This window comes from Gadus morhua, chromosome 8 (assembly GCF_902167405.1).
Source record: "Gadus morhua chromosome 8, gadMor3.0, whole genome shotgun sequence".
Taxonomy (NCBI): Eukaryota; Metazoa; Chordata; class Actinopteri; order Gadiformes; family Gadidae; genus Gadus; species Gadus morhua.
This window is the reverse complement of record NC_044055.1, coordinates 5958362-5982631: the sequence shown is the minus strand read 5'-3', so window position 1 is coordinate 5982631 and position 24270 is coordinate 5958362. Positions and strand designations below refer to the sequence as shown.

The window sequence follows — 24270 nt, the reverse complement described above, 5'->3', positions numbered from 1 at the left end:
GGTGTGTGTGTGTGTGTGTGTGGCGGTCCTGACGCGGCCCGGCCATATAAAAAAAAAAAAGGACCAGCCTGGATTTTTGCACCCCTCTTTGTGAATGCCTTGCTCTTTTTTTAGTGCACCCCCCAGGTGCCAGCCAGCAGAATACCCTCTTTCAGAGCAATTCAAGGCAAATGCAAACACTACACTCTATTATGACTAGTGGAGTGCATTCCAATGGTGTCTTACCAGTCGCAGCGCTGGGCCCGTAACAGGAGAGGACAATGGGCCAGTGGCATGATAGAGGGGTGAGAGAAAGGGACATGGGGCTGCCGAGTGGTACGAAAGACACAATGAGCTGCGGCATCGCGGCGCGTCTAGCACGGCTATCACCAGAAATCCTGGGAGGACTTTAGAAAACAAAATAAGCTTAGAAAAAGTAATGAAAATATTTAAATCACACCAATAGTCATTTTAAGCATTTATTAAAATTATTGAAAAATAAGATGTCATGTCTTCAGTAAATAAAAAAAATTAAAATCAACCCAGCAGTTTCCCGAGTGGAACACATCCACTGGTACACACACAAACGGTCAGGTGGTCTGTGGGGGGCCGGAGGGCTCATTATCCCGTCCAGAGTGTTGTTGTGTGTCTCCGAGGGGAAGGGTGGCGGGCTACATCAGTCGTCAGAGTCTGTGTCGTGGCGTCGCCTGTGGCTCTGTGTGCTAGCCACAGGGGTCACCTTGCCACCGCCTCTGTTTCGGGGGACGTGGGACCCCCCGTCAGAGGAGTCTGTGTCGTGTCGCCGCTGGCGACGGGGCAGGGAGGAGGGGGGCCGCTCGGCCTTTGCCTCCCCCCTTGAATAGCTGTCATGGGGTCTGGCTCCACTCTGACTGTGGCATGATGGATTATGATGATGGTGGTCCTTTCTGTGCCTGAAGAGTAAAAGGAAGCAAACAATCAATGATATGGACCTGGCGGGGGTCAGTTAAGCCGATGCAGGCCTGCGGTTGAAGAGGCTGCCTCCAGAAGTCTATCATTCATGACATACCGCAACAAAAAAAATGTCAACCAGCCAATGTAGGTTAATATGGCCTAAGGTCATGATTAACCACTAACTGAGCCCTGACTTAAAAAATGCCAATTATACACACTATTTGGTGTGCATGCATACACATAAACAAAAAAAACCTGGTTTAACTTTAGCTGTCCCGTGTTAATTTAATGTCTTCCAGATTGTTCTTTACGGCGGAGTCTCTGAATCCCTGGATCTCCGTGTTAAAAAAAAAAAAAAAAAGGTCTCGACAGTGCTCTAGTGCCCTCTAGTGGCGACTCGGTCTCATAACGAATTTCTGCTCCGCCTAAAATATATTAAAGGGGTATGAACCTTTTCCTGTGGTCATCTGAATCTGAAGAAGACGAGTCTTTTCTTTGCCTTTTCTTCTTTTCCTTCTTCCTCTTTTTCTCCTTTTTGCTCTTCTTTTCCTTCTTCTTCTTTTTGCCCTCATGTCTTTGAAAGGAGAAGCAACAGTTGGATGCTTGCATTTGTCCGATACGGAAATGGAAGATGTGGATGAAATAGTAAAGTGTTCACTTAGGTGCCACTCACCCCGTCTCCTTATCTACACCCTCACTCGGCTGTTTGGTTGAGGCTTCAGGATTAGCCTCCGTTTTGTGATGCTGCAACAAAATCAAAATTAAAAACACATTTTGACTTTAAGTTACATTTATTTCTTTGTCACATATTCTGTGTATACAAATGTATTTTTGAAGAGGAGTGGTCATTAACTTGTTATTCTTTACTTATTTTAATTACACTACTAGGAACAGAACGGTGTTTAAATAAAAGAGGAATTGTTTCGTTTTTTTTTAAGATAATAGATAGAGAGATATATATATATATATATATCCAGTCACTTACGGTGAAGACAGACAAGCCCATTTTTGCAGCCTCCTTCTCCTTTTCTGAGAGCAGGATTTTCCGTGATCCTGCACTGTGAATGGAAACACACTTAAGGACACTTCAATCACAGCTCCCTAGAGCAGCTCAATATTTTTCCTGCACTGTATCAAGTGGCACTTTAAACCAGTTTCATACAACAAAAATAACTACATTATAGAGCAGCTAAATTACTGATTTATTGTTTCATTCAATAGAGACTCATAGCTTAAGCTATTGTTTTTAGCTATTTTATAAAGTAGAATGTTGTGTAAATTAGACCATTGCTAGTACTGGAAAAAGGCTAATGAAGTGAATAGAACTGCTCAGGGAAGAAGTCTGTGTTTACGTACATGTAGCTAGGTATTTATGGCTTGGGCCACACTACATGATTCTGGGAACAATTAAAAGTGAGGCAGATTCCAGAATCTGCAGTTTCTGTTGGGCAGGTTGAAGAAATCCTGTAGCTTGGCCGCGTTTTACCCATAACTCCTCGTAAATGGCATGCATCACAATTAGCTTTATACCATGGTCTGGGTGAATACTCGATTCTGATTGGCTGCAGGGTGTGCATTAACCCCTGATATACCGACACCTGCTAAGTAGTTCCAGTCAAATTATCTGTTCAGCTTTCAAAACGAGGGCTGGTAAATTGTGAAAAATGCATTAAACTGTAATCAGAAAACTGACATCAGACGCCTTGCTAGAGAAAAAACGTTCCAGCCATCACATTAGGTGAGTCTAGAAATGCAGCAAACATGAGGCTTAGTAACACAGCAGTTATAGACTTTTTTTGTCTTTTTTTTCATCTTTAGTTATGTGTTCATAATGGTATGGCCCTCTGAGGACTTTGGAAAAATTGAAATGGCCCTTGATGTGAAAAAGGTTCCCCACCCCTGCTATAGACCCTATAGTATCTGTGATATAAAGCCTGGGACGAATTTCAAATAGGTACAATGCATAACGTTAGCTCTCTACCTCATAGCTGAGCGGACTAGAATACCTCCCCCTTGCCAAGTCGTAGCTAAGGTCCGTCCTATATACTGGAGGAGTAAACAACGTTTCCGTTGCATAAGAACCTTACGAGAGGGTAATGATTGTCTCAGGTATTAGTCAAACCCTCAGGCGTTACCAGGGAAACAAAGTTATGGCTTGTGAAAAACTTTACATTTGGATTGTAAAACGCATGCAAATAGAAATTAATATTATTCATTTATTTTCTTTGGCAAGTGACCATGGTATAAGCGGGATAATGCCCTTCGAGGTGTCCATTATCAGGAATTAATGGACTTCGCGGAGGCAACCGTCATCCACTTCGCGTCGCCCATTAATTCCTGATAGTGGAAACCTCGTCGGGCATACTCCCTTACTCAACTTGCTTTAAAAGCACACCTAATAATAGACTAGATAGTAAGACGATTGAATGAGATAATAACCTGGAGCTGCCCAGACCGGAGATACGGTCCACATCTCTCTCCTCTCCAGCAGGGTCCTCCCTCCTGCACACATCGGCAAAGTCCTGGGCCCGGAAATGAAACAATTCAGGGAGTAAGACACTAATCACGTGTTTAAAACATCACAGGTATAGCTTGAGCACCCGATCACGACGTTGCTTACCTCTTTGGTTAAGCCAGTGGGTTGCCTCTTTATATTTTTGTGCCCTCTGAAACAAAAGAGAAAAACATTTGTCTTGAGCGCTTGTTTTGACTTTCATAATTACAGATCTGTTTCTAATTCCAATGATCATCCCGATCCAGACTAGAGTTGTTCCGACACTGATACCAGTATCGGAAAGGTCTCAGATACCGCCTACAACGCAGTATCGGGTATCGGCGAGTCTATGCGCCGATCCGATACCGTCACGTGACTAGCTCCGTTACTACACAGGAAGAGAACATCACAAACACGTGCAGTGTTATGATGCGGTCGTTAGCGGTCTGAGGTGGAATGTCAGAATGGGAAACGAGTCATCTCTGACCTACGTGCGTTCAAGCTACTAAAAACATGGATGCATGGAAGCTTAACTACAAGAATACATAATATGTATTATCACAACTATAGATTAGAAATGTAAATGATCTATTTTTTTTGTCATCGTAAGAGAACCCTTCAATATGAACCAGTGGTATTAGTATTCACAATGCTAGAAGCTGTATCAGTTTATACTCTGTATCGGCTGACACTCGGGTTCAGGAATCAGTATCGGGAGGAATCAAACGGTATGGGAACATCTCTAATCCAGAGGTCGGTTCCACTCACAGTGCAGCCAGTAGGGCCTCATGCTCCGCGGCTTTAACCGCCGCCAACTCCTCCTCCCTGGTCAGAGGTGTCCCGTCCTTCTTGTCTCTGGCGTACCATGACAGGTCCTTTCCCTTCTGCCAGCGACCGACTGGGGCCATCAAAGAGTTCCCTGAACATACCAGAGCGGCACGGATCGAATGGTTCATTAAGTGCAATTAAGGCAGACAAATCATGAAGTGGCATTTCGGGGGGGGGAACTATTTTACAATGACAACATGGTATATTTATATGGGGAATTGTTGGAATGCAGCAGCATATGAACAGGGTGATAAACAGGTGAAGAACAGCAAGGCATTCAACGTAATGCATTGGGACAATGAAAGTAAAGAGTGCAAGAAGTAAGTGCAATACCCTCATCCATGTAGGAGGCCTAGGCTATAGTGGCAGTACGGTCTAGTATAGTGTATTACATTATGGGCACAAAACGTGGAAAAGGGCAGTCAGGGGTAAACCTCCTTTCTGAACGCAACAGCAACACGTGTGATCCACAACGTGTAGTTCCTAGTTGTCGTTCAGCCCTGCCCGTTTAGGTATGATGGTTTGGGGGGGATATTGCCAAAAATAAAAAACACGTAAGCGTGGGGCAATCACACAAAAGGGAGGGCGGCATCTGCGGGAGTCCCACACTGCAGCGGGACAGTGGGTTGCTCAAAGGTTCAGAGTAGACCAGTCGCGTCAGGGTTCAGAGAGCTCCTCGTTTCGGGCTATTCGACCAATCAAAGCGAGTTGTGATGAGGGACCTGAGCCGCGTGGATAAGGGTATGGAAAATAAGAAAATGTGATGTATTTTTATTAAAGCCTGTGTTCCTATGAGTGTTATCAAAGGGCATCCCGATCCCGATCGAGTACTGCTATTCACGCCTGTGTGCATTTAATCATAAAATAAATCTGAATAGCAATCTGGGCTAGTGCTAACGATAGCATCGACACAAACAAACAAACACACTCACCTAGATAGTTCTCTCGGTGCTTGTCGCCCTTCACGTCGTCCCAGTTGAACTGGTCCTGGCCTCCACGCACGCCGCCGGACCGCGACGCCCCGAACATCTTGGCGGTTCTCCGGGCTTCTCTCTCTCTCAGGGACCGCGGTGGTGTAGCGGTGCTAGCCGGCTATAGGTTCACTCGAGCGGTGGTGATCACTAGGCCCACGGGTCGCTCATCCGGGGAGTTTACCCACCGTCGTCACTCGGCGCTTTTCGGGATGCGTAGGGCGGATTGTTTACTTTATTGATTACTGGCACTAGAGTGTGTACTGTTTCTACACTTCTACTTACCGACTGTCACAGGTCGTTTCGTTTAAGATAATGTACGCGACGGAGGCGGACGGGTGAGGCTGATTTTAACGTCCCGTGTCTGCACCTTTCTTTACATATTACGGGAGTTGTGTGCTTTATGAACCTTGTGTTTCGAGTTTTAACCAGAATCTGGAGTCTTAATAGATAAACGAGTGTAACTCTAAAAAGGGTGTGTCAGTGATGCGACCCCCGCCAATTTAATGTATCCGACGCTGCGGCCCATGATGATGACGTGAGATCATCATGTGCTGCGGGCCGCTCTCTCGCCGGGCTCTCCGGTGATCTCGCTCCTCTCACAACTAAAGCTCCCAGAGGAGAGAAAGGTCCACCGGGTATACTGTCTACTCGGATTTAAGGTGTCGCTGATGTACATGAGAAATTTCTCCAGACTCTTTTCAGGTATGAAGGCGTTGTGTCGTTTTGCTCCCCTCCGCTGGGGGTCGGTTCTCACCCCGCTCGCGATCAGCGGTTCCTGCTTTGAGCTGCGGTGACTAGAGATGGGATGATGAGGGTTGAAGATTATGATTATTGTCGATGCTGTTTGTGACTTAATCCCAGCTCCGTCAGGGTTGTTGTGTTGCTTTGTGGTTAATCGAGAATGTAAGCATTAAATGTGGTGATTTAACTTGGTTATGGCATACGAGGTTGAGTTTAGTCTCGCAAAGCCAGACCAAACTAGGTTGTTTGACATAGGCAGGATAATGAAAAGAAATAGCAACAGGTATGCACATATACTATGTGGATACCTAAATAAAATAAACTACGTTTAAATATGGCCTGCCAACATTATTGGCTTATTTTCTCCAGATATTTGTGATCTCAATGTAATTGATTTTCATGAAAGAAGTTACGGCCCAGTTAACCCATGCTGAAGTGTCACAAGGGTTTGAACATGGGGTTACATGGTTAATTGAAAGCCACTCGTTCCATCGCATGCTCCTGATTTCCGTCTCACAGTTTCATGCACTATAATTGCATGTACTCATTTACATTCTTCTATGTCGATATTTGTTGCAATGCTGCACACGACATTTGATTGGAAGGCCTATTTGGATTATAACTTATCAAAATGGGTATTTGTTTTATTATACAGTGTTCAGTCCATGAATGTCTACACTACAGCATAGGGGTCATTGAATCAGTAAACACGGGGGTCAGAAACCCATGGCCTTTCAGAGCAAAAGAGTTACTTGACTTTTGCAGTGATTGAATCTGGCTGAAATAAATCAGGATCCTCCATCAGTCGATCATAAACAGCCAGTATAGGTAACAGGACATCAGCCTAATCGGTCACGTCTATGGAATGAATTAATAAATTATTATCTTCCACAAAAAGGTGGGATTATAATTATATAAACTCTTCTTTGGCTCTTTCAACAACCATTTCAATGAGTAAAATGTTGTATGGCTTTTCAAACTGAATACCAACACCTGGTACAGACCCTGAGACCAGCTCCACCGAGCAAGCCCTATGGCTTAATTCAGCCTTCTGTCGACTCTAGTGCAAACCTTCAAGAGGCAACACAGAATGTCACCGTCAGCTGTGAGAGCCACACCTTGTTTACCTTGCACAACGTGAAGATGTATGCAGCCTTCATTCATTGAGTAGCCATTACAATATCAGCAATCTGTGTGTGCTGGAATAGGCCCTCCATGCCGTTGTTCAAATAGGGTTAGGGGTACGGCAACCAATTTGCCTGCTGTTTTACATGCTGTTTACAAAAGTGGCCTACCAATTATTCCCATTTTGACAGGCAATTTCTGTTAAGGTCATCGTTATAAAATTGCAGTAGATAACTGATTCCAGATTGTGCTCGTCATCAGAAGCGATAATTAAGATAAGGTTATACAATGTTAACCCATTTCCTGGTGTTGAGGTTAGCAGCCTCCTACTTTCTTATTCGCTGGCCTCATTACTCTGCCTCTCCACAATGAACGCACACAATGCACCTGGTCTAGGCGGAGTACAGGTAGAGAGGTAAGTAGAGAGACCCGGGCAACCGGTTCACAACTATTTCAAAGGAAGGACTTTTGTAGGTTAGGCAAACATCGTGATATATGACCTGATATTGTTGCGATAAACTGTATATATTTGATGTCTATGCACTACATGACAAATGTAATCTGTACTAGTTTACTTTAGCTTTGAATGTATTTGATAAAGACTGCCACTCCTCTCGACCTAAATAGCCCATCCGTCGTTGCCTCGACCGCGATTAGGTGAAGGACCCTCTTGAGCAGTGCAAACACTCTTCATCAGGGCTCCATGGTAACAGGTGGACCTGTTACCAGCAGAAAGGTCTGGTCTAGTGGGACAGTCTGATTGAGTGTGTGTTCGAGTCAGCTTTATCCGGTTGCACATCCTTGATTACGTTGACTTTGGGTTCAGTTTACCTAATGAACTACCCCACCCTCTGTAAGCCATTTTTCACGGTCTTCATGAGTAACAACGCATGATTAGCCTTTTTAAAAACACTCCTCGTTCTAGGAACCTCTCCCACAATTACAGCCGGTGCGCCGTTCCTTGTCCTCCTTCCTCCTGCTGTTGTTCCCCATCGCTCACGCTCTGTCATTCGTTCGTCGCTGTCTCTCTCTCCCTGTCTCTCTCTCTGTCTCACACACACAGCTATGGCTGGACCGAGGCCTGTGGTGCTAAGCGGACCGTCGGGGGCGGGCAAGAGCACGCTGCTCAAGAAGCTCATGAAGGAGTACGACGGCGTCTTCGGATTCAGCGTCTCCCGTAAGTCAGGTCTTCTGTTGTAGTCGGCTGCCGCGATGGGTGCTCTGTATTAGCGGTTGTAGTGTGTCTAGTCTACTGTATGTGTCGGATGAAGAGAGGGATGAGAGATTAATGTAGTCAAGTCATAGTAGTAGGGTGATGTAGTAGTAGTAGGCTGATGGCTACGGTCGTGTGTGTGTGTGTGTGTGTGTGTGTGTGTGTGTGTGTGTGTGTGTGTGTGTGTGTGTGTGTGTGTGTGTGTGTGTGTGTGTGTGTGTGTGTGTGTGTGTGTGTGTGTGTGTGTGTCCGATGAAGACATGGTTGAAAGATCAGTGTGTGGCACAGCACAATAGCTTGTTTCGATTTGAAATTAAAAATTACGATTGTTGCGGATCTGTCGCCGGTTCAGCTGTAGGTGATGTTGTGTGTTTTACGTGTCGGACCTGTGTTGCTATTCCTAACTGGAATGTTTGTCATCCTTTTTAGATACCACAAGACAGCCACGTCCTGGTGAAGAGAATGGCAAAGGTACAGCACTCCTATCACCGTACTGTACATACTAACCTCATAGGATACAAAACACTATCGGTTGACTGGTTCGATCCCCAGAGTGTCGAGGTGTCCCTTAGCAAGACGCCTCACCCTTACTGTTCCCGACGGGCTGGCTCTCGCCCTGATTAGTTGACACTGCCACCGGTGGGTGAATATGTGCATCAGTGGGTGAATGTTCAGCGATATTGTCAAAGTGCTTTGAGCACTGCTTTAAAAAGCCGCTGTTTAAATGCAGTCCATTTACCATTTATGTATAAATGGTAAAAAAGGTATACGCAATTGTAAGATGGAGTTTTAAATCAACGACTGTCTCCTCTTTCAGACTGACATGGCTTCTATCTAATTGCTTTCTCGGGGAACACAAACGCCAAAAAACAATCACTTACTCGTTGAACTGATTGAATTCCAGTTTCTTTTCTGTTATACACACACAACTGTAAGACGATGCGAGTTTGACCTCAACGACCCTCTCCTTCCCCCTCTCAGACTACCATTACGTCACGAAGGACGCCATGCAGACGGCCGTCGACAACGGCGAGTTCATCGAGAGCGCCGTGTTCTCGGGGAACATGTACGGCACGAGCAAGGCGGCGGTGCAGGCGGTCCGCGCCAAGAACCTCATCTGCATCCTGGACATCGACATGCAGGGCGTGCGCAACATCAAGAAGACGGACCTCAACGCCATCTACGTGTCCATCCAGGCGCCGTCCATGGACATCCTGGTACGGGCGGGACGCCTGTCTGTCAAAGCTCCAGCACCACGCCCTCTTGATGATCTTCTGAATGACTGCTCATCAGCAGAGTGTTTGTTGTTTGCGTAGATACCATTTTTTTAATTCCCAATTCCCTGACTTGAGTATCGGCCGATACCGAGTACCGATGAAGAACCTGGCATTCCAACTGCTAATAGCACTGGTTCTTATTAAAAGGTTCTCTAACGATGACGGCAATGTACAGTCGGTTCACTTGCTGCCGAACAACCTTTTTTCCAGAACTAGATCATATACATTTATAATCGATAATCGTAATGATGCATTCTAGTTAAACGTGAGCATCCATGTCTTTCCGACTTGGTAGCTGGAACGCACTTAGGCCAGAGATGACACGTTCCCCATTCCGACTTTCCACCTCCGACGGTTAACGAACGCAGCGTAACACCGTAGTGTCAGCGATGTTCTTTGCCTGGGTAGTAAATGAGTCACGTGATGGTATCCGGTCGGCGCATAGACTTGCGTACTCGCCGATGCCCGCATTTTAGGCAGCATCAGAGGAATGTTGGATACTGGTGTTAGTACGGGAACCACTCTAGTGTTTGTGTAACCGTGGCGGTGGTGTGTGATTGGCTCTGCGGCGCTGTGTTTCAGGAGAAGCGTCTGAGGGACAGAAAGACAGAGTCAGAGGAGAGTCTTCAGAAGCGGTTGCACGCAGCTCGCGTCGAGGTGGAGTTCAGTGAGTAACACAGCATCTTGTCCTAGCTCTCTTTGTTGCAGGGTGTACGGGGAATGGGTTAACCTAGCAGCTGTAATTGCTCGGCACTTGGTTCTATGATCATTCTTACTGTACCAACTGCGATATATTGTTGTTTCTCTTTCTTCTGACAAATGTACTTATTGTACGTCGTTTTGGATGAAATTGTCTGCCAATGCCCTAAATTCAAATGCAAAAAACGACATTAAAATAATAATCACATCATCAATTAGAATACTGCTTGCAATTAGTACATGTAGGGCCCTATCTTGCATCCGGTGCAAGTGACTTAGTCACTGGCGCATGTGTCGTTGCTAGTTTACAACTGGCACAGAGCGTTCTTTTCCCACCACCGCCACTCGCCGGTAAATTAGGGATTGATCATGCGCCCCAAGGGGCGGTTCGGCGGAAGGAGGAGGCGTGTTCTGGCGCAAACGGTATTTTGCCGTTTCTGAATACCAATGCGCTACTGACCAGGAAATACCTGGTTTAAAGTCAGTGGCGCGTTGTTCAGATGCTATTTTAAGGGCGAATGCATACATGCGCATGCGATGCATACGGATTGCTTGTGCACCTCGCGCATACACTTTGCTTCTCCCATCTACCTAGCCGCACATTCTTGGTAAATTATTTGGTAAAGAACAGCTGATGCAGCGGTAATAAGTTGTACTTTTAAATCAATGCATCTGCAAACACCGTACAGCAAACACATATTTTCTTGACAGAGACATCGTGTAGGCCAGGGCTATTCAACCTCCTTAACAAGTGGGCCGAAAAGGAAAACCACTGGGGGTTCATGGGCCACACAGAGTAAAACTACGTGAATGAATCGCTACAAATAAATCGTACTTAAAGTAGTGTTAACTTAATATATATAGTACTACTACGTGGAATAAACTTGTCAGAAGCATTCCTTCCGTCTTCACTTTTAATCGTATCATTATAAAATATTTTTTTCTCACATATTTTGGACACGTATTTAGAATTCAACAATGTTGTTTGAATCATCACAAAACAGAACTACTCTACATATGAGACAGTTTGAGCCAGTGAGTCAGTGAGAAGGATTGCACTGCCTTGTTTGCCTAGTTTGGCTAATCCTGAGACACTCATGCAGCTACTCATAGGTCATGGAGCAACGTGCCCTTGTTCTGATGGCATTCATATGAGAAAAGCTAGACTCACACGTATCGGTTGAGCCAAACATTGTCAGAATAAGTGATGCCAGTTCCTGATTGTGTGGTACTGATACTGGCTAGTATCACCGGCTACACACAGAAACCTGATTTGCATGCAACTATGTTTTTCCTTTATTTTATTTATTTTTTGCATGCAACCTCTTGCGGGCCAGAAAAAAATTAAGAGGGGCCGCATTTGGCCCACGGGCCGCTAGTTGAATAGGCCTGGTGTAGGCCTATGCCCATAACTTTTAGGATTGATGAGTATTTGATCGTGAAAAACATTGTTTTACCGCGAGTGAGTGTTAAAAAGAATGAATGAATGCGGGCGCGCGTGTGTGCTCTGTTTAAACACACGCAAACTAAACACGTAACGCATAATACAATCAATGGCAATGTCTTTTACCGCGGGGACACATGCATATTAGGATAGCATACAATACTGATAAGAAACAATGTTTATAATGTATTGCGTATATCATTAAATAGTACCACAGTTGCCGCATATCATATGTTATATCATACGTTTTCTTTGCCGAAATTTATTTGAGGACTCAGTATTTCTGAAGTTGTGGAAGAAAACACCTTATTCCATGTGTGAATTAGGCCATATTATTTGGCAATAAACTGAGCCATTTGCAGTTTGAAATTCATGTGCATCTGTCTCATCGGAGACTGCAGACGCGCTGTCAAAATATCAACTTGTCCGATTCAAATGCGCTCATGGCTCTTAAAGGGGATGGGAGCTGGCACTCTCATTGGTTTGTTGGACGTTACGCCCAAACCACACCTACGGGTAACTAGGCTGCTTCAGATCAACCCATTTGACACTTGCGCTGTGACGCAAGTGTCTTTTATCCGCCTGTAAAATAGCGATAGCGCCGTAGAACCGCCCACAAAGCTATTTGCGCTTTGCGCTTCCCACTTGCGTTTCAGACCGTTAAAATAGGGCCCGTAATGTGTTTCAGAAAATAATCATAACTATCATATTCGGAAAAAAATATCACACAAAAGTATTATATATATTTGAATCGATTTGAATAGTAATGTTGTTTTTAAATAATTCATAAGTAATCTTTCATTGTGTGGCTTCTTTCAAGTAATTTCCGCCCGTTTGCAGGTAAAGAAGAGGGTATGTTCGACGTCTGCATCGTCAACGACGTCTTGGAGGACGCCTATGGGAAGCTGAAGGATGTTCTGCTGGAGGTGAGTCGCGTCGGGGTGGTGTAAGGGGGTGAGTCGCGTCGGGGTGGTTAGGTGGTGTAAGGGGGTGAGTCCCGTCGGGGGGGAAGTGATCCACTACAACCGTCGCTTGAGTCCTGAACTATGGTTAAACTACTGGGTCAGAAATCAAACCTCATGACAGTGTAAGCAACTCCCGGGTTTGTTATCTCAAAAATAAATCAGTCAGGGATGAAAAAGCACCGGTCTGTCTGGTTTGTGGAGTCAAATGTTTTGGAAGTTCTCATAGTTTTAATAATTATAAATAGGTTAATTCCTTTGTTGTTGCTACATAGGGAACAGTCTACAACAATAGTATTTGGACACTTCCGAAAGTCCCTTGTTGTCTCAAACTGAATGTAACTCAAACGTCTTCTCGTGTTTTTCAGGAAATAAACCAAGTGAAGAAAACCGGCATGACTTTGTAAAGAAACGCTGGAATACGGACACTTGGAAGGTGCTGCCCGTCACTCCTCTCTCCCCCCCCCCCCCCGAGGCAGACCCCCCCCTCTCCTCCCCCAGGCAGACCCCGCCCCCATTCCGGAGCATTCCTCCAGGGCGGGTAATTCCAGAAGCTGTTTCTTAACCCGACCCAAATCACTTTTGACATGCGAGCATGTCCCCAATGCGGTTTTCCCCGGAACTTTGTTTCCTTGGGCCTTTTATTTTACCTCCTTTGTTACACCTCATTTTAGGGAGGGGTGTTAAATATCTGAATTAATGTTCTTGTTGGTACCACTGGGTTCAGGATTGTTTTTGTGAGATGGTAGTTCCTTTAGAAGGAGCAGGTTAATGGCAGATAACATCCTGGCCATCCCCAGACTTGTCCACATGTTTAGTCAACGAAAGTTGAGACTGATTATGTTGAATATCATATTTTAGCTTTCCCTTTTTGGCTTGTAATGGTAGTCTTCGTACAATAACAAAAACCTACCGATCAATTCCTCAACTGAATGGAAAATGGACATTGAGGATACACTTGTCTATGGTGCTGGATATGTCTAAGATAGGCCACGCTATGACCTGTATGGTTAAACTTGGGATCGGTCTAATCTCAGGAACATGGCTTCCAATTGCCTTCTTGGAAACAAACCCCAAAACACAATGACCTACTTGTTGAACTGATTGGATTCCAGAGGTTTTTCTTCCAGGGCGATAGCCAATCGATAGTCAAGTCTTGGTTGATAGAGAGGGATTCAACTCAAGTGGAAACGTTTACAAATAAAAAGGAGTTGTCTCTACATGCACGCGGATATGGAACATTATTTTTGTTATGGGATTATTATTTGACAGGCTAAATGCCAGTTGTACTTTTATATCATGGGCCTGAACAACCATTAATCTCAAATCCTATTTGTCAGTGTTTTTTTGCATCATGTACACACCACTGATTCAGATGGGACAATTTAACCTGATTATCAACTTTATTAACTTATTTTTAATCAACTGATGACTTTAGTTAAGCCTGAAAAAGTTTATGAATGAATCATTCAAAATACTTTTAATACTCATTCCGTACTGTTTTAAACCATAATGAAGAAAGAATTTGGTTTTCATGTTTTAGCAATAATATGGTGTTTGTACTAGATTTGTGCTAGACTGGAAGTACTCGCATTGTTCCAGTCAGTGCCCATTTCTAAAGCATACTTGCTTTGACTTACATGTATCTTGTATGTGTACAGTAGAATAAAAGTGTAGTAACAAGGTTTTGCTTCTCCTGTGTGCACAGTTTGTTCTTTATAAAGTAACCTTACATAGAGAAACGCTAATAATGCTTTGGGATTTCTTCTTCAGTTCTTGCTTAGTAGGATGAGTTATGGTCTTACTACAATAATGGATAGCAACAAACATTTGAATCATATTTCCTAGTTTGATTGAATTTATTTACTTTAGATTCACTCTGATAACATGATTCTCATGAAATCTCAAAATGTACAGTACAGGTAGTAATCTATTTATTCTGAAAGGATTACACAAAATACTTGATGCACTTCTACAACACCTCAAAGAACAATACTACCTTTTCAAATAAACTACTGGCTATAGATTATCTTAAACCAAATATTTTAAATAACGTGAGTTTAAGCACTTTAATCAATCGTTTGTACTCCTATCCACCAGTTATTAAATATGAGTTAATCAACTTCTAATTTCATTAACTGATTAACTTGCTTTTGAAAAACGAATACATATCATGCTTTCACTCCCAAATAAATCAACTTTGAATCGGTCTTTCATCCTTAATAAGTTCCTTGGTGACTTCACTGCATCGGCAGATATTAAAATATCTGAGCAGTAATACCTTTAATTATCCAGTGCCTCATGAACTGAATCCATGTTACATGCTGATAAAAACTCAAACTTTTAATCGCTTGATTTCCCACTGAGGTCTGTTGTCACTCTACCCAATTCTTCAGAAACAGACGTTTTCGTTGTGTGAAAATATGGACAAAACTCAGTTAAACGTTATATATCTCTGTGAAAAGCAATCTGTTCAAATACAGATGACTAAATAAACCGTTGACATCTTGTTCATTCATTTAACTATTCACTTCTGCTGAGCTCGTTTAGGCAGAGCTTTTAATTTCAAACGACTGCAGATTTACAGATTTACAGCCTTCAACAACTCAAGGTAATACAATGTTTGTATTTGTGAAATCAATCATTGTAAAATAAAACAGGAATGAAAATGCGTTTTCAAAACCATTTTCAATGTTTCTTTCAATACCCAAACAAGCTAATATCAGTTGATTGCTAAAATGACATTTACAGCATCAGTTATTTTGATGGCCAACGGAAATCAAAACTAGTAAGTTAACAAAACAATATAGCACTTTTACTTGTTCCTCAACAAAATAGTACCGTAGTTATGATTAAAATTCCTCCTCAGTTCTGCCAGATTATACAGCCGATGTGACGCCTCCAACGGAAATAGACCACCGGTCGACCGGCCTGTCCCTCATCTCGCGGTGTTCTGCTTTACAGTGGAATGAACCGTCATATGCAGCGAACGCACGGCAACAACATGCACTTCAAACAGCCTTCAATCTAGAAATGTTCCCATTTAAGACTACCGGGGGTTGTGATACCGATACCGCCACTGCTGGTCTCCTCGGGGCCTACTGGTCGCCGTGGGGCTTCTTACCGAACTGAAGGGTGACGGGGTTCCCTACGGGGGTGTAGTCATAGGTCCGGGCCACCACCCGGGTCTTGTAGCTCTGCTGGCCGCCCTCCACTCTCTGCACCTCGGAGCAGTAGGAGGGCTGGACCTCCAGATGGGCGTGGCTCACCTGGATGGGGACGTCTCTCGCCGGGCCCCGGGGCCCGACGGAGGAGGAGGAGGAGGAGGAGAAGAGGCCGCCGGGGAGGTGGTCCCGGAAGCGGCTGAAGAACCCGCCCCGCTGCCTTGGGGCGGCGGCGAGGGGACGTCCCACGTTGAGCAGCACGGGCTGGCCCACGGCCGAGCCCCCGATCTCCCGCTGCAGCACGGCGATCTCACAGGGCCTCTCCGCGGGGGGGCGGGCGGAGGAGCCGTAGCGCTCGCCCTCCCGCGGGACGTAGTCCTCCAAGTCCTCCAGGGTCAGCACGCGCCCGTCCCGGGACAGGATCTTAGGCTCTCCGATGGGCTCGCGGTCGTCCCCGTCGTCGCTGTCGGGCTCGACGATGACGGTCTCCTGGTCGTCCATCTCGCCTTCGTCGTAGTCGTCTTCCTCGCCGGCCGCACCGTGAGAGACGGAGGACACCTCGAAGGCCCCGCCGCCGGGGGTCCAGGAGGAGGCGGGCCCGGGGAGGAGGGCGGCGTGCCCCGGGGCGTCCCAGGACAGCGGCTGGCCGGGGGCGTCCTCCTCCGCCAGCTGCTCCACCAGCTTGTTGTTGGAGTTGTTGGCGTTGGGGTTCTCCGGCGGCGAGCGCCTGGGTCGGGCCCCCAGGCCCCCCATCACGGAGCCGCCCCCCACGGAGCGCTCGGAGCCCGCCGGCGAGACCCCCCGCCGGCGGGAGAGGCGTGGCGACTTGTTGACCTTGTACTCGATGGTCTCCTCCACCTCCACCCAGCGCGGCTTGCGCTGCTGCTGCTGCTGCTGCTCCGCCGCCCAGGCCTCGGCGCCCTGGGGCTCCGTCACGTAGAGGGTCGGGATGGTGGTCTTCCTGGCGGGGGGCATCCGCCGGTGCCGGGACGCGGCAGGCTCCGGGGTGGAGGTCTCGGTGCGGAAGGTGGCGGTGGTGGCGGAGAAGCCCGGCGACTTGTGGCGCTTCATGCGCGTGTTCTTCACCACGGTGGTGATGGTCTCCTCGCTGGGCACGGGGGGGCACGGGGGGGGGGGAGACAGACGTTAGAGCTCCCCTCTCAGTGGGGCGGGGGGGGGGGGGGGGGGGGGGGGGGCTGCATGCTGGTGAGATTGTCACCTCGCTTTTAGTAGCACACGCAGAGCTAGCACTCTTGCCTGTGGAAGGGCTCTGAGCCACTCTGGGAGAGAAGGGGTTAATCTGGCAGGACCACATGAATTAAAACCATAAATCCTGGGGGCTAATGGCCTCTCTCGGAGCCATTAGCGACCACAGGGAACCAACGCGTGAGGCCCAGTTAGAGATGCTGTGTGATTCTATATTTATATACGTATTCATTTAAAGCAGTTTGTTATCCTTTCATTATATACTTAGTGGACTGCGCTTCATACTCAAGCTACACACATCAAATGACCATGCATACGTAACGCCACAACGCAGGAGGAAACACAGACGCACAACACACCAGGCATTTGCACATGTGTACAATACACGTCTGTTCACTACGTAGATGCAAATTATATTGAAATGAGGTTGGAAATGTTATCTTTGTTATGTTACCAGACAGCATACACACAATAAGTGTCAAGACAGGTCAGACACACATTGCGCTCCATGCAGACGCCTCCGTCTCTCTACGTCACTTACATGATGATGGTTTTCTTTGGTATTTTAGTCTCCTGCTCAGTCACTATGGGTACAAGGCATAATGGGGGTGGTGTGAGGGTCGAACGGGAGTAGTACGGACATGAACACGATCCACTCACTATGAAGTCTACGGCACAAACAACGGATCCGTCTTGCGAGTGCAAATCCACATGGAACGTCCACTGTCTACGGGTTCCAGATCTAGGCTCGACGGAGAGACTACAATGGGGCAGCAGTGAGTGATGGAGCTCCTACCTTCGATGGTGACGCCCTGGTCGGCAGAGCGAGACGCCACACACGGGAGGACCAGGTCAGCGGCACACTTGGCGTGGCCCAGACGATTGGACAACTGCCACACGAGGAAAACATCACACTCATTTTAGGTGTTCCAACCGCAACTGGGTGTTTCTTTGATTAATCAACGGCAACAACTGCAAGTCTCTCATACGGTATTCATGAGGAGCATCCTAGTTCAATTCAATTAAATGAACCTTTATTTCATTTGTGCCGCGCTTAATCACAGGTACAGTCTCAAAGGGCTTAACAGGTCGTATTTTTACGACCCACCACTCGGAGTGTGGGTGCTGGTGATGGGGGGGCCGTCGTACCTCACACTCGTAGTGCCCGAGGTCCCTCTCCGTGGGGCCCTTGATGACCAGGACCAGCACGCCACTGCGGGGCTCGCTGTAGGTCTGGTACTTCTCCTGGTCCATCAGCAGCCGGCCCTCCTTGAACCACCTTGGACACAGAACCGAGGAGCCGCGCACGCGATCAGCTCAGGGGGTAGAGCGGGTGGACACTTTGGTGTCACTCGTCTAAGGTCTGATTTGTGGGACAGCCGATGTACACACCTGATCTTGGGGGTGGGGGCGCTCTGGATGATGCAGGTGAACTGGGAGTCCTCCCCGGCCACGAAGGAGGAGTTCCTCAGCTTGTTCACGAAGCGTGGAGGCACTGAAGGAAGCAGCACACGGTTTAGAAGGAAGCCCAAGATGGAGTCATCTGTTGTGTGTGTATAATGCATAAGTGCGTCTGTGTGTGTATAAATGCGAGAGTTTGTGTGTGTTTGTGTGTATTAATGTGTGAGTTTGTGTGTTTGTGTGTATCAATGCATACGTGTGTGTGTGTATGTGCGTGTGTGTGTGTATTAATGCGTGAGTTTGTGGATGTGTGTGTGTGTGGGTTGGTGTTGTTCACAAAGCGTGGAGGCACTTAAAGAAGCACGCAATTCAGCCCAAGGTTCCAACCTGGTTCAGCCCGGCCTGTGCAGCCACCCTGAACCCCAACAGTGTGTACAGTGTGTAGTACGGTACGGTGGGGTACGGTGCGGTATGGGGGGGGGGTGGGTACAGCGCCCTGTCCAGACCTACCCTGGACGGTGATCTTGCCCAAGGTGCTGGCGTTGCCGGCTGAGCTGGTGGCGAAGCACATGTACTGGCCGGAGTCGTCAGCGGTCATGTTGTCCAGGATGAGGGTGCAGGAGCCGTCGGGGTCCTCGATGATGATGTGGTGCGGGTCCGCCTGCACCGGGCGGCCATCTTAGGTCGAAGACGAGGACAAGATGAAGGTCATGCTGAAGACTATGCTGAAGTTCAAGCGTCAAGACGACGGCACAACTCTGTTATGTTGTTAAAACATCTGACCCTAACCCTAACACTGTGCATAATGAACTTATATTTTATATCTACACACTTGTATTTTTATTGTATTGTCTTATGTCCACACAGCTGCTTCGCTGTAACAAAGCTATTAATAAAGTTGTGTACATCAATCCTAAACGCTGTTCCTCCGACCGTCTCTTTACCTACCCTTGTACCAGTTGACCACGGGTTTGGGGACACCGGTGACCTTGCAGGCCAGCTTCACAGTCTGTCCCAGCTCGGCCGTGCAGTCTGCCAGGATGGCCTCGAAGTCAGGGGGGCCTGCAGAGAGAGGAGCCATCAGACGTGTGGATGGGGAGCTATGAATGAGTGTGCATAAATACAGTGTTTGTGTGTATGGTTGTGTGTGTGTGTGTGTGTGTGTGTGTGTGTGTGTGTGTGTGTGTGTGTGTGTGTGTGTGTGTGTGTGTTTTTGTATGTGTATGTGTGTGTGTGTGTTTGTGTGTATAAATGCACGAGTGTGTGTGTATAAATGCGTGTGTGTGTGTTTGTGTGTGTGTGTGTGTGTGTAAATGCATGCGTGTGTGTGTGAGTGTGACCGTGTGTTTATAAATGTATAAATGTTTTTTATGTGTATGCGTGTGTGTGTTTTTATGTGTGTAAATGCACGAGTGTGTGTGTATAAATGCGTTTGTGTGTGTGTGTATGAATGCATGTTTGTGTGTGGGTGCTCCCTCACTCCAGGCGGGCATGGTGTAGCGCTGCTGCAGCTCCCTGAGGTCCCGGAGCCACGAGTTCTTGATGATGACGGTGCGGGCCTGCAGCGTGTACTTCCTCACCGAGTCCTCGCGCTCGTGCCAGATCTCGAACGCCCGGTCGTCGCCCTCCACCGTCTCGTTCACATCGATGTTGTTCAGCTGCGGGCGACACCAAACAAGAGGTTGAGAGGAACTTGGTCTTAGGCCCCGTCCACACGGGTGAAAAAAATCTTCTGGCCACCGTTTCCCTTTGGTGCGTTTCAGTAATATCTCCGTAAAGACGGACTCATTGCGAAAACGCATCTAGCTGGAGAAATGCTGTAGTACATATTCAAGGCCACTCTGTGCCGCTGGTTCTCCAACGATATAAGAAGAAGACAGGTGGAGAAAGGCAGATTTTAAACCTTTTAGATTGAGCAGAAAATACTTTTTAATGTGCAGTTAGTAATTTAATTTACCAAGGGGCTGTATTTAAAGCTACAAAAGTAATACAAATAAAATTAAACAAATTCAAACACATCTTTTGCGTATTTGGCGTCCACACGAATCCGAACACGAAAACGCATAGGGCCGTTTTTATCTTATCAACGCTTGGACCTGGTTTCAAATAAGTGTGTTTCCGGCCACCGAAAACCCTGGATCTGTCTGGACGGTCGGCCCTAACGCACAAGATGTATGCGTTTTCACAAAAAAAACGATTCCGTGTGGACGGGGCCTTAGTGTACAATCTTATTGTAAGATGTACGCTCTTGCCCTTAATGTACGCACATACTGTTGGTTGTACGTCCTTGCACTTAAAAATAGTCCTTAGCATTGTGAAGAGTCTTATCCAAGGTAGTGGGTCCCCACAGAGACTGGTTCATACGTGTGTGCGTGTGTGTGTGTGTGTGTGTGTGTGTGTCTCCAGATGCAGCATGCCCAAGCGGCCCCTCACAGCGTCTTGGGCCAGGGGGGGGGGGGGCAATCTCACCTTCATCATGTTCTTGAAGACGTAGGCCTGCGTCTCCGTGTTGCTGTCCCTCTTGGGTTTGCAGATGACGCAGTAGTTCTTGAACAGGAACACGTGGCGGTGGTGGCCCCGCGAGGAGGACCGGATGCCTGGGGCCCCCTCCCACACTTGGAACGGCCCCTGGGTCGAAAACGATAAGGCAGAAACACGACACAAAACACAAAGCTGTTTGGTTACAGGACTTGTACAGGACCAGAGGCAACGCATATTTTGAGTCGTTTGTTTTGTTTCGAATACGTCTGTAAAGGAGTAGAAATAAGTAAAACACGTAGTAGTAGTAGTAGTAGTAGTAGTAGTATATGCCACTACCCACCCTTCTCTGTTTAAATTAACTTGTTTATTCAATTATTTTGAATAAACTTTTTCTACATGGATGTTCTTGTTTTACACAGAATACAGATTATTAAAGAATTAAATACATCTGTTGATACTGTGAACATACAGCTATTTTTATTGTGCATTATTATTATTATTATATATATAATAAGTTCATGTTCCATGGTTTCATGTACAAATATTAATACAAACAGCAATTAGTATTCACACTGAGTCAGCGGGTCTTGGCCATTAGCTCACTAGATATTTTCCATAACCTAATGGAAAACTCTTAATTAACAACCAAAACAAAAAACAGACGGTAACCTGGTAACACCTATCCGCCCGCCCCCTGGGACAGAGCCTGTGCTCCTAATGTTCACCCCCCCCCTGGTGGCACCAACCCCCCAGCCCCCAGTGGCTCTGCGGTGCGCACCTGTCTGATGGGCTCCCCCAGCACCCCCAGGGTGGCCGGGTAGTTCTCGATCATGGCCACGTGGTGCGTGTTCTCCGAGCGCTGGGGCAGCGAGGACACCGTGGAGTAGGCCTCCTCCAGCAGGCAGCAGTTCTGCCCGTTGCGGGCCTTGTTCCGCAGCATCTCCTGTGGGGGGCGACACGGTGGTGACGGGGGAGCGCTGAGGGCTAGCGGGGTTATCCCGCTAACAAGTAGCATTGATCCCGCTAACAAGTAGCACTGACCGTTAGCCGCGGCTAACGGTCAGTGCTACGTGTTAGCGGGATCCTCCGCGTTAGGTACAAGTTGTAAGTCCGAACTCTGAGAATAAAATCAGAATTGGATCTCAGAATTCTGACTTTAATTAAAACAAAGTTCTCTTGATAAGATGATCATCGTATCATCAAATCAAAATAGAAGATTCTGACATTAATCTCAGAATTCTGACGGGGTCATCCCTATGTTCCCCAGGTCCTATGTTCCCCGGGTGCAAAGGGTAAGGGTCAGGTTTAGGGTTAGGGTTAGGGTGAGGGTTAACCCTAAACCTAACCCTAACCATAACCAATCGGAGGAGAGACATTCTAACCAATCACAGGCGAATCAGAGGCGAAAAAGGCGGTACTTGCCCCTACCATCCTCCGAAAAAAAGATTTGCTCACAAGGTCCCTTGTTCCCTGGTCACATACAAAGCGGGGAACATAGGACCTGGGGAACATAGGACCCGGGGAACATAGGACCCGGGGAACATAGGACCCGGGGAACATAGGTACGCTCCCATTCTGACTTTGAACTCAGAAGTTAAAAGACATTCACCTGTGGCCCTAATCCTCTTCTATAGGCATGAAATCGTAAAGATGAAACAAATGCAAATTGACAATCATACTCTCACCTTGAGGATGGCCTTGTACTTCTGGATCCTCTCCAGGGGCCGCTGCATGTAGGCGTTGATGCTCAGCACAGGGTGCTCCGAGCCGGCCTTCTCCTTGTCAGTATACTCCTACACAGCAGATAACACACACACACACACACACACACACACACACACACACACACACACAGCACCGCGGTTTGAACCACTTCAGGACATCGAGCTACATATTTCACCGGCACAACTCTTCGGTTTAGGCACCGCGGTGGTGGAACATGTTCCCGGTCGAGATCAGGACCGCAGAGTCGCTCACCATCTTCCGCAAAAGACTCAAGACTCACTGGTTCAGAGTTCACCTGGACTCTGCATAACCTCCCCCCTACACCCCCCGAACCTCTCTTCATGGCACTTAATGTACACACTTATTGAATGTTGTATGTTGTTGTTGTTGTTGTTGTTGTTGTTGTTGTTGTTGTTACAGGGAATGGGTTAACCTAATAATTATTAGTGCTTGGCACTTGTCTCTATGGACATCCTTACTGTACCGACACTGACATATTTTTTCTCTTCTTCTTACAAATGTACTTATTGTAAGTCGCTTTGGATCAAAAGCATCTGCTAAATGCCCTGAATGTAAATGTAAATGTAGGGAGGCTTGTAGGTGTGGCACCTTGAAGAAGTGGTGGACGGCCTTGTCTCCCACGGCCGCCTCGGCCTGGCCCTGGCCCACCAGGTACTGCAGGTACTTCTCGAAGCCCTCCTTGTTCCTCAGGAAGCGCATGGCGATGTCGTCGTCCGTCACACACTCGTTCAGCGTGGGCAGGAAGGCCCTGCGACAGGAAGTTATTTTAACGTTCTGGGGTCTAAGGGGCGGCCATGTGGCTCAGGAGGTGGAGCGGGTTGACAGGTAACCGGGAGGTTGTTAGTTCGATCCCCTAGCTCCTACTAGCTGAGTGTCGAGGTGTCCCTGAGCAAGACGCCTCACCCTGACTGCTCCTGACGAGCTGGCTGACGCCTTGCATGGCTAACACCGCCGTCGGTGTGTGAATGTGTGTATGAATGGGTGAATGTTTGTGAATGTGAAGGCAATATTGTAAAGCGCTTTCAGCGGCCACTGTATAGAAAATCGCCTTATAAATGCAGTGCATTTACCATTTAGCAGTTGTTTCAACTTTAAGGGGAATAAGTTAACTGAGCAGTTCTTAGATCTTGGCACTTGGTTCTATGAAGATCCTTACTGTACCCACAGCAATATATTGTTGTTTCTCTTTCTTCTGACGAATGTACTGATTGAAAGTCGCTTTGGATTAAAGCGTTTGCTAAAGGCCCTAAATGTAAATCAGTGCTCAGAGTGGATGATACGGCCATGTTTCAAACCCACCCTCCGTGGAAGGCTTTGATGTCCTCGATGTTGCGGAAGATGGCTTCCTTCTGGGCGGAGACGTCAGCGGGCGCGTCGGGGTGGCTTCCGTGCTTCACGTGGTGCGAGGTGAAGAACTCCATGTCCTTCACAAACTCTGCCTCGCTGCTCACCAGGTCCTGGATCAGTTGCCTGAGTGGTGGGGAGAGAGACCGCATTCACTGGTGAGGAAGCCTTACAGAGAAGTCTTACAAATCTGACTTCAGATCTGGAGTCTGAAGGCAGCTCAAGTCTTGGTGTCTCATGTTCTTTGGCCTCAAGTTTA

At 47.0% G+C, this 24270-nt stretch overlaps 3 protein-coding genes across 12 annotated transcripts in view; 1 reads left to right on the top strand and 2 right to left on the bottom strand.

The window, feature by feature from the left end:
- Window positions 1–444: 444 nt before the first annotated feature.
- Window positions 445–5408, bottom strand: c8h1orf35 (chromosome 8 C1orf35 homolog). The gene is made up of 8 exons (XM_030362814.1): window positions 5167–5408; window positions 4175–4325; window positions 3533–3578; window positions 3352–3434; window positions 1898–1970; window positions 1586–1656; window positions 1364–1486; window positions 445–911 (listed from the first exon to the last, which is right to left on the bottom strand). The coding sequence occupies exons 1-8, from the start codon at window positions 5261–5263 to the stop codon at window positions 656–658; spliced, it is 900 nt and encodes a 299-aa protein (XP_030218674.1). The 5' UTR covers window positions 5264–5408; the 3' UTR covers window positions 445–655.
- Window positions 4691–14356, top strand: guk1a (guanylate kinase 1a). 4 transcript variants are annotated; one of them, XM_030362821.1, is made up of 7 exons: window positions 4691–4975; window positions 8138–8251; window positions 8717–8758; window positions 9269–9504; window positions 10147–10231; window positions 12548–12633; window positions 13038–14356. In XM_030362821.1, exons 1-7 carry the CDS (start codon window positions 4948–4950, stop codon window positions 13074–13076), a joined length of 630 nt encoding a protein of 209 aa, XP_030218681.1. In that variant the 5' UTR covers window positions 4691–4947; the 3' UTR covers window positions 13077–14356. The 4 variants fall into 4 exon arrangements, with proteins under 4 accessions (XP_030218681.1, XP_030218683.1, XP_030218680.1 ...); XM_030362823.1 differs by lacking the exon at window positions 4691–4975 and adding an exon at window positions 5464–5543; XM_030362820.1 differs by lacking the exon at window positions 4691–4975 and adding an exon at window positions 5705–5910.
- Window positions 14357–14498: 142 nt separating this feature from the next.
- The window catches only part of obscnb (obscurin, cytoskeletal calmodulin and titin-interacting RhoGEF b), a 66526-nt gene continuing 56754 nt past the window's right edge, over window positions 14499–24270 (bottom strand). For all 7 annotated transcript variants that reach the window (XM_030362729.1, XM_030362730.1, XM_030362734.1 and 4 more), the window contains 13 exons: window positions 23967–24137; window positions 23256–23415; window positions 22607–22714; window positions 21700–21864; window positions 20910–21068; window positions 19921–20098; window positions 19389–19502; window positions 18951–19118; window positions 18432–18534; window positions 18189–18318; window positions 17836–17929; window positions 17581–17623; window positions 14499–16941 (listed from right to left, as the gene is read on the bottom strand). In XM_030362729.1, coding sequence (XP_030218589.1) covers window positions 15768–16941; window positions 17581–17623; window positions 17836–17929; window positions 18189–18318; window positions 18432–18534; window positions 18951–19118; window positions 19389–19502; window positions 19921–20098; window positions 20910–21068; window positions 21700–21864; window positions 22607–22714; window positions 23256–23415; window positions 23967–24137 — 2767 coding nt within the window. In that variant the 3' untranslated portion in view covers window positions 14499–15767. The remainder of the gene's footprint in view (window positions 16942–17580; window positions 17624–17835; window positions 17930–18188; window positions 18319–18431; window positions 18535–18950; window positions 19119–19388; window positions 19503–19920; window positions 20099–20909; window positions 21069–21699; window positions 21865–22606; window positions 22715–23255; window positions 23416–23966; window positions 24138–24270) is intronic.